This window comes from Lactuca sativa, chromosome 9, assembly GCF_002870075.4.
Source record: "Lactuca sativa cultivar Salinas chromosome 9, Lsat_Salinas_v11, whole genome shotgun sequence".
NCBI classification, from domain to species: Eukaryota; Viridiplantae; Streptophyta; class Magnoliopsida; order Asterales; family Asteraceae; genus Lactuca; species Lactuca sativa.
The window spans coordinates 72,016,950-72,027,397 of NC_056631.2; the positions used below are offsets into that span (position 1 = coordinate 72,016,950).

Consider the following 10,448-nt stretch of genomic DNA (forward strand, 5'->3'; position numbering starts at 1 on the left):
GATTAAGTGCTTAACACATTAAGTTAAAAATAAAGAAACAAGCCCTAGGGTTATAAAAAAATTCCTAACCTTTCCAGAATCAATGCCATTTATAGGTACTAATTCAGATTTCCTTAAAACAAAAATGGGACTTCCATTAGCAGATTCAAGGAGACAGCCATCTTCTTTTGACACCTCAATCTGCCTTTCAATTTCCAAACAAGAGGGTTATAATTGTAAATTTGAACCAAAAAACTGTCAGATACTAAAAAGATAGAATAAAATAAAGATGATATTAATAATAAGATAGTCCACCTGCAAATTATCCATGCTTCACCTGCATCCCCTTGAAATCCTTCAAGAACGATGTATTCCAATGTAGCATAGATATTAGTTTTGAAGTTGATGAGGAATCCAAGTACTCTCCTCTTCTATACTCATTTCATCTATTGGTGGAGGACCAGTGCTTTCCTCAGATATCTACAAAGACAAAAGTTGAACAACAATTAATGCATAGTATGTAAATGTGAATATTCTTTCTGTAAGTGTTTGTTGCTGCATTAACTCATTACTTTTACCAAAAAAATGATTTTTCTGTTTATTATGTAAATGTAAATTAACAGGTGAATGGTGGAAGAGAGGGTCGTCCAATTGGAGCATATGAGCTTGCCAAAGCTGTTGAACAATTGGGAGCTGGTGAAATTTTGCTCAACTGTATTGACTGTGATGGTAACTAATTATTCAATAATCAAACAACACACAACATATTTTTCTATTTTTTTTAATATTATTTGATTTTCAGGTTAAGGAAAAGGATTTGATATCGATCTGATAAAACTAATCTCAAATTTTAATCAAAATTATGGGCAAAATGTTAATCATGATTATACACGATAATGATTACTAAGGTGTTACCACGTCTTTCCCGTAGTTCTTTTGCTTGTTGTTCAGTAAAAGACTGCAAGGAAAAAAAAATTGAAAACAATTTTGATAGAAAATATAAATGTTATAAGGAGGAGAGGTTCATTTTTTAATGACCAGTCTTGTGGCGTGGCATCGGTGCTAGAATCTTGATTATAAGTTCATTTATGCATCTTTTTCTTGATTGTTGCAGATTGTATGTGATTTAAGTTACTTCTGAACTTTTGACCAAAGGGATGGACCATAAGTCATGGCCTTGGAAGAAAACATCTACAGAGAAAACAATGATTCCAGTTGACAGAGTAAACATAGGGAGTGAAGATGAGGTAACATAAAAGCATACTTTTCTTACTCATTCATTCTCTTTTTACCCCATGCCCTTCAAAAGTATTTTCATATTCTAACCATGTTTAATTGCAGACAAATTTAACTAATACAGTGGAACCACGGACAAATTTGAAGCTTAAAGATGAAAATCTTTCAGCTGTTAAAGGTGGTGACTTGTAATTTGTAAATTGTACTTTATTTATAATCTTATTTCCATGAGTTTAATTATAATTGATTAAACTATATACAGGATGGGAGAAAGCTGGATCAGAAGTTTTAGCACTAAAACAAGAACTAGAGAAAGCTACACAACAAAGAGAAGCATTAAATGAGTGTATGCTTCAGCTTCGTTTTGCTCGTGAAGAACAGGAAAAAAAGATACATGATGATTTAATGAAAACATCAAATGAACATGAAAAAAAGATAGCTGAATTAAATAAAAAAGTTTCCAAACTAGAATTGGAAAACAATCAATTAATTTACTCTCTTTCATCAAAGGAAAAGCTAATTAACGAACTACACTCAGTTAGAGTTCAATTAGATTATGATTTAACTTCTGTTGTTGGTCAACTGGAGTCAACTCAGAGAGAAAATGATTCTTTAAGTTATGAAATCCGAGTTTTAGAGAAAGAACTTGAGATCAGAAACGAAGAGAGAGAATTTAACCGAAGAACATCTGACGTGGCACATAAGCAATACCTAGGAAGTGTCAAAAAGATTGCACAGCTGGAAACAGAAGCACAAAGACTCCGCTCACTTCTCCAAAAACGCTTACCTGGCCCCGCTGACGTGGCAAAGATGAAGAACGAAGTTGACCTTACAAGAAAAAAGTCAAATCCTTTTCCTATTGCATCAAAGATCACCTTCTTGACTGAACAGTTGTGTTCGTTTGAAGAAGAGAACATACTCCTTAAGGAGTTTCTCAACCAAAAGTCAAAAAGTCAAACGGTCGTACCTGCCACGTCGTTTGACATGAGTAGTGATGAGAAAAATACTTAAAACCAACCAGTCTTGTGGCGTCGGTGCTAAGAGGAGATATATATTGTGTCTTGACCAGCCAAGATATGCCTTTATCCGTGGGACGTTCTTTTCTCATCTTCAGGGGCAATATGTTGAATTTCATCCTTCCCAGCACTAATATAAATATAAATATAATATAAGGAGGAGAGGTTCGTTTTTTGATGAAAAAATGAAAGACAAATATTGAAGAAGAAAATGAAAGATAATTGCTGAAGAACCATCTAAATGTAGAGCAAGAGACTCACGGCTTTTGGACGTCGAAATCCAGTGATGTTGTTATCTTGAAGAAGCTCATAGTCATCTTCATCAAGAACATAGTTCTTCTCCGTTTCCCTTAAGATTCATGCAACATAAAATAGAAAGGTAACCGTGCATTCACAACAAAAGGTAAGCTTGTCAAATTGATTTTACCTTTTCTTTCTTTTCTTCTTCTTTTGTCTCTCATCATCACTATCCACCCTGTCTTCTTCCTCTGCATCATGTTCGTCTTTATGAATATCATCCACTATAATCAAGGTCAAACAATTACAACATTTAACTATGTCATTAATCATTTCAAAAATGGAGCTTCATTGTAAATAAAATGAGCATGTTTTGGAACTAAATAAGATACTAAATGGACACTCACAGTCAGTAACCTTCATTGATCCAGGTGTGTCCACACCTAACCAAACCGGTAAAGCCTCTCATGCAGACCTTCTTGCAACACTTGAAACACGAACATTAGCACATATATAAACCCATATGCCAACAAATTCAAACATGAAAAGATAGTCATCATAGAAACATAAACATCCATTTCCATTTTCACCTCCCTATGCCTAAACCCGTTTGCATCTCTACCTTAGTTTTCACGTTGTATCAGAGTGTGATTATTAATGCCATTGATGAATTAGTCAATTGTACTTTTGCTTGTTCATTGGGGAAATTTATCAAACAGGTGGTGTTCATAAAAAAAACAAAACCACTCTGTCAACATTAATTCATCCTTCCCACAAATCAAGATTCATCAAAAACATAAAAAGCAAATAGTTTAGTAAGATAAAGGGGACCAGGAAAAAGTAAAAATAATCAGGTCGTAGTCTCGATATCAACAATTATGAACTGCATTAAACTAACCCTCAATTTCATAGTAAAAATCAAAATTCAAAACAAACATCATTCAACAGAATATGAAGAACATCTACTGAGATCGAGAGAACACAAAGAGGAGAACAGGCAAGAAGAGTGCAAACTATTGTGCCAAAACTTACCAGCTAATGGAAATTGGCAACTCGATAACATAACAGAGGCCATCTGGAATAGCGGGGAGGTTAGAAAATTGATATCACGATGGAATCAGACAAACAACAAAAGAAGGGAATAAGAACAACAATTACCATACAAACTGATGATATTACCTGCGTAGGGTCAAAGAGGAGAACGACGAGAAGAGGCGGCATGTATGATGATACGATGAGCATAGAGACCATGATGGAGGCGTAAGAGCCTAAGACGATGACGGTGAGCAGAGCGATGCGATAGAGGGGCATTCGTGATAGAGAAAAGAAATAAGGATTCAGAATAGCATATAACTAGGGAAGGAAGGATGTGAAAGCATAAAATCCAAGACCTAGGGTTCTGGTGGGTTTGATAAAATTAAAGGGCCGGACGAATTATAAAACGGTGACAAGGTACACCAGAGCACCGGCGCCACCACTCTCGGAAATGTGGAGTTTTCTAATTTTTTGGGTTTCTAATCGGAGGTCGATAGATGTTTTCAAACTAAAATTGGAGATTAGAGTGCCGAATAATAGAGAATCACAAAAGCATGAAGTGTGGATTGAGCTTTTAAGGTTCAATGGCAGTGGCGGTAGTGATGGCTTAGGGTTTAGAGGGAGAAGGAAGGAGTGAACGAAGGGAGATACTGAGGAGAGAGGGTAGAAGTGGGGTTCTTCAAAAATTTAGAATTCCAGACAATTTCGTTTCCCCCTTTAAAAACACGCGTTTAACAAAAAAATATAAAGCGACATTTGAAGAGGACACCCGTTTAAAAAAGCACCCTCCGTGTTTGTATTTTTTTTTCTTTTCTAACACTAATTTCAGGGCACGTACAAATGCGTGACCTCTATCCTTCAAATTTTAGAAGAGATGACATTATTTTTAGGGCGAACAGTTTAGTGTGTCGTAAATCACCGCGTGTCATTGTTTGCGCGTCGTAAAAGGCTGTTTTTCTAGTAGTGATGGATGCTACTCCTGTGATGTTTGGTACCATCAAGGAGGGGATTATGAAGCTTATGGATGAGCGGCTCAGGGCCTTTCGAGCCGAGATTTTGCGAGTCAATTATGAGCGTGAACTTGTTCATTTCGGGAATTCAAGGCTTGTGGAGCTCCGGAGTTCTTTGGGGCTAAGGACGATATCGCTAGTCGACGCTAGATCGGTGACATAGAGAATGCTCAACGGACGGGTTTTCACTCGGAGGGGAAAAGGTAGGGTTTACATGTTGCCTGCTGAGGGATCGAGAACGTGATTGGTGGGATAGGTTAGCTGCGCTGTGGGGACTATAGTGGTGGAAACCATGACTTGGGAGGAGTTTATTATGAGGTTTCAGAGAGAGTTTTCACTAGCGATTGAGGTCTAGCAGCTGGCGAGGGAGTTTCAGAACCTTCACGACACTACTGAGACGATGGCGAAGATCACCGCCAAGTTTCGGGAGAGGCTCTTTTAGTTCCATAGTACGTTGCGGATGACGAGATAAAGAAGACAAGATACCATGAAATGTTGTGGGATGATATCAGGAAGTTCATGAGCTTTTCATGGTGCAAGACCCTAAATGATATGATTGAGAGGGACCGTGAGCGGGAGAACGAGATGGAGCTTCGGACGAAGCGCAAGACGGAGTAGGTGCAAACTATCATGGGCGAGGCTAAGAGGCCCGAGACTTATGAGTCGCATTCTAGGGGCTAGTAGCTTCGGGGTCATTGTGACAAGTGCGGTAAGCAGCATAATGGGGAATATCGATCAGTGGGTTCAGGTTGTTGCAAATGTGGAAGTCGGGTCATATGAGCAGGGATTGCCCCCGGAATGCATTGATATATTTTCACTACAACCAAACAGGCCATAAAAACTCTGATTGTTTGAGGTTGTCAGGAGGGATAGTGGCGCCACCTACACTATCCACCTTGAGGATTACCGATGGCGCCATGGAAAGGAAGAGACACATGTGGTGAAGAGCAGGGCATTTAAGCTAACTACTAATGAGGCTCGACCAGCACCGCATATAGTTACCAACACTTTCTTAGTCAATGGTATGGCTGCTCATGTTCTGTTTGATACGGGTGCTACTCGATCCTTTCTATCTCTTGTGCTTAGCAATAAGTTTAGTGATGCTCCTGGGATTCTAGAGTATCCGTTGGAGGTCGAGATTGTTGATGATAGTTCTGCGAATTCTTAAAAAGTTCATCATGGGTGTGTCTTGAACCTGTTCAACAAAAAATACACTATTGATTTGTTGTTGATTCTTATGCGCAGATCGAATGTTATCAACGGGATGGAATGATTGGGTCCCAATGGGGTCTTTATTGATTATGAGTTCCAGTTGGTAAGAGTTCAAACCCCAATTGGGGGAGAACTATTATTACTGGGGTGGGAGCTTCGCATGTGCCGACTCTCTGTTCAACTGCGAGGGCCAGGAGATATCTTCATCAGGGTTGTTCCGGGTTTTTGGCTTATGTTGCGGATACTCAGAATGGGGGCACGATAGCCCATTGTTTGGGATTTCCCTAATTTATTTCATGAGGATTTTCTAGGAGTTCCTCCCGAAAGGCATGTCGATTTTTGGATTGATTTAGTTCCTGGTGCGACCTCAATAGCCACGACATCGTATTATTTGACACCACCATAGGTGTAGGAGTTGTCTATGCAGCTTCAGGAGCTGCTAGACAAAGGATTTATTCGGCCAAGTAGCTCACCTTAGAGAGCATCGATCATATTTGTGAAGAAGAAGGACGACTCGCACATGATGTATATTAACTATCAGGAGCTGAATAAGCTAATGGTGAAGAACCGTTACCTACTCCCGAGAATTGACGAGTTATTTGACCAGCTTCAGGATGCATCTTGGTTTTCAATGATTGATTTGCAACCAAGTTACCATCAGATGAGGGTCAGAGATGAGGATAGACAAAAGACGACCTTCAGAACTCGTTATGGCCACTACAAGTTCGTGGTGATGCCATTTGGGCTCACCAACACATCAGCAATGTTCATGGATCTCGTAAACCGGGTATGCATACCGATACTGGATTAGTCAATGATCATTGTTTATTGATGATATTCTGGTCTACTCCAAGACCAAAGAGCAGTACAAGTATCGTTTCTAGGAGGTATTGGAGACTCTGAGGAGGGATAGGTTATAGGCCAAGTTCTCCAAATGCGAATTCTGACTGCAAGACGTGCAGTTCTTGGAGTACATCGTCAACCAGTAGGGTTTATTGGTCGATCCGGACAAGATCAAGGCCATGATCCGATGAGAGATTCCGAGAACCCCATCTATGATTTAGAGTTTCCTGGGTCTTGTGGGATATTACCGGAGATTTATCTTGGATTTCTCCAATATTTTTGTGCCTTTGACTTGTTTGACAAAGAAGAATTTTACCTTTCGGTGGGGACCCAATCAGTAGTTGGCTTTTACGACGCTGAGGTAGAGATTGTGCGAGGCCTTGATTCTCACACTTCCCAAGGGCATAGATGATTTTGTGGTTTATTGTGATGCCTCTATATCAGGTTTGGGATTTGTTCTTATGCAGAGGGGTCAGGTGATTGCTTACGCTTCAAGACAGCTAAAGCCTCATGAGTCGAATTACCCTATGCATGATTTGGAGTTGGGGGTTGTGGTCTTTGCCCTCAAGATTTCGAGGCACTATCTATATGGGGTTAAGTGTACTATCTACACTGACCACAAGAACTTGAGGTATTTGATGGATCAACCGAACTTGAATATGCGACATGTAAGGTGGTTATTTGTGGTGAAGGATTACGATTGGAGATTTCATTCCACCCTAGGCAGGCCAATGTAGTGGTTGATGCCCTTAGTCATAAGGTTATTAGTGTACCTATCGAGGATATGTGTTTGAGGATGGTTATCATTTCTCCTTTGTTAGATTTGATCAAGGAGGCCTTGGTAGAGGGATTAAGGATGGAGAAATGGAAGGCATAGTTGATTAGGGGGAAATTCCTTTATTCGTCATAGATAGTTGGGGTTTGTTGACTCAATGTGGTAGAGTTTAGGTTCCGACTACTGGTGGGGTGAGGCAGGCAATTCTAGAATAGGCCTATAAGTCAAAGTTTTCGATCCATCCATTGGCCATGAAGATGTATAGGGATTTGAAGTTGAACTATTGGTGGCCTCGTATGAAAAGAGAGATAAAATGGTTTGAGCGGTACCTGACTTATCGGAAAGTCAAGGTCAAACATCATAAGTCCAGACATCAAGATGCAACCATTACCTATTACCATGTGGAAATCGGAGGAGATCAACATGGCATTTATCACAAAGTTGCGAGGTACGACACATGGAGTTGATTTTATCTGGGTCATTATTGATAGATTGACCAAGAGTGTACACTTCATACCGATTGTCGAGAGTATATCTGTTGAGAAGCTAGCTGCCATTTACATTCGGGAGGTGGTGGTTTGGCATGTAGTGCCAATTTTGGTGGTTTCAGATCGTGGCATTTGCTTTAACTCCAGGTTTTGGAGGAAGTTTCAAGAGGAATTGGGTAATTAGCTGCATTTTAGTAATCATACCATCCCCAAACTGATGGTCAATGTGAGTGAACGATTTAGACGTTCGAAGATATGCTCCGGGCATACGTATTAGATTTTGGAGAGAATTGGGATACTTACCTTCTACTGGTCGAGTATTGACCGAAAACCTTTTAAGTTGCTGCATGGGAGGAAGTGTAGGACCCTGGTTTGCTGGGGAGAGGTCGGGTATTGAGTCATGGGGAGCACTGAAGTGGTGCTTAAGATCATTGAGTTGATTTAGCAGGTACATGATAGGTTGCGAGTCGCACAAAGCCAACATAATAGTTATGCAGTTTGGCAACGTTCGGACCTCGATTTCCAGGTGGGGGACTTGGTGCTTCTGAAGGTGTCACCTTGGAAAGGTATCATATGGTTTCGGAAGCGGGGCAAGCTGGGCCCCATGTTTTATTGGTCCATTAAGGATTTCCGTCCGGGTGGTCAGGGTTTCATACCGGTTGGATTTTCCCAATGAGCTCAGTCAGATCCACAACACTTTCCATGTCTCTTATTTGCGGAAGCGTGTTGCCGATGATTCAAAGGTGATTTTTTTTGGATGAGATTCAGGTGAATGAACGCCTGAATTACATGGAGAGGCCGGTTTCGATTATCAACATGAGGACAAAGACTCTACACAACAAGGTGGTAAACCTGGTGAAGGTGCAGTGGCAGCACCGGAAGGGTTCGGAGTGGACATGGGAACCTGAGGATGAGATGATGGAGCACTACCCAGACTTCATTGCAGTAGCGAACTTTAAGGACAAAGTCTAATTCAAGTGGGGGATATTTCTAATGCTAGTGTTCCGGGTAATTTCCATTTTAGTATTGATTCTTAAAAAGTTTGCAAAGTTGGTCCTTACATTGGGCGTATGAGTTAGGTATGTTAGGCTTAGGACTTTGCATGTGGTCGTGGAATTTCTTAGGTACGTTGGGTGTACATGTGTGTTCGCTTGGCCTACAAAAAAAATGGGACAAGCCCTAATTTTTAGGGTTTGGACCCTATTTAAAGACCCTTATAGCCTCTAACCATTTTTACCCCTCATTCACCTCTCTCTTAGCCTCCATTTCGAACCTTAATCAATGTGTGTGATGTTTTGAGGCTTTAGAGTAAATTTTGGTTTTCTTGGTGGTGAAGGAAGACCCTAGGAGTTTTGATATTGCTCTCAAGCTTGTTGGATCAACAATCTCCTCATCTTGGTGCATCTTCTAGTGGTATAAAGTTCATACCTTGGAGCTTTCCTTACTAGATCTTGTTTAAGCTTAGTATTGTGTTCTATTGGTCCCAAGACATTGATCTTCGTGAGTACGGAATATTTCGGAGCTTTTAAGCGGTCATTTCAGATGTTTTAGGGTTTGTTAGGTCATAAAAATGCAAGCCTAGACCTTAGTGTTCTTCCATGCAAGAGTTATGGAGTCTTTAGATGGCTAAAAGAGTTAAGGTTTTGGTGTTGGGCTCATTGTAGCCATGCAAAAGCATAAAGGTTGGAACTTTATGGCTTTAGACATCTTATTAGATTTGGATATGAAATTTTGACATTAGACCTTAAGGCGTTAAGTCATCAAAAGAGGGGTTGGGTTTCAGGTCAGTACGCGGGGCGTACTCTGGTGTAAGTTGAGCATAGTGAGCTAAGACCCTGTAAAACCCCTTCGCAAGATGATGTAGTACGTTGAGTGTAAGGTGGGAATGTCGGGCGTACTCCCAGAAACCCGTTGGGTTGTTTTTGGTCCTTGGGCCATTAGGAGTTTTGGGCTTGTGTTAGATGGGTAATTTACGGAAAGACAAAATGTCTTTTGCCCTTGATATGTTAAATGATGTTTAGACCATTGATTTTGGATTAAAACCCAGATTATTAATTAGAATTGCAATTGGGTTATGTTTAGTATGAGGAGCCATTGTCACACTCCAAAACCTGAACGGTGGAAACGTTCTGGGGCGGAGGACTTCATGTATAGTATCATAACAATGCAAAGTAGTAAATAAGCAACAACATCTTCCACTGCATTAATAGTATAATTTCATACAAGTGTGTTCTTTAATAGTAATAAGATACCAAAAATGAATAATCAAAATAAAAGTCGAGTCTTGATTGTGCTCCGTCTTCTCAAAACCTGCCATCAGTACCTGTCTACTGATGACCTGAGAATACAAGTTATTTTGAAAGCGTAGATCAGCATTTAAGCTAGTTAGTTCATAAGTATTTAGTGTCAATGTTTGTATAAGTTCGATGAAAATGTTTGTAAATGTATAATGTAAATGTTTGTATATGTTTGAAAACTCCTTGAAAATCCTATATTTTCTACTAGTATAAAAAGTAGTCTTCTACTAAGACCCGACTATTTTGTATGTTTGTTTCTCTATAAAAGTGAATGCTTTTCCCAAATATGACTATCATTACCAAGATATAGTTTTTTTATT

At 39.8% G+C, this 10,448-nt stretch overlaps 1 protein-coding gene across 1 annotated transcript; it reads left to right on the forward strand.

The window, feature by feature from the left end:
• The first annotated feature begins 1,314 nt into the window (after positions 1-1,314).
• On the forward strand, positions 1,315-2,226 carry LOC128128993 (filament-like plant protein 7). Its single transcript, XM_052767716.1, has 2 exons — positions 1,315-1,393; positions 1,478-2,226. Exon 2 carries the CDS (start codon positions 1,564-1,566, stop codon positions 2,224-2,226), a length of 663 nt encoding a protein of 220 aa, XP_052623676.1. The 5' UTR covers positions 1,315-1,393; positions 1,478-1,563.
• The last annotated feature ends 8,222 nt before the right edge of the window (positions 2,227-10,448 follow it).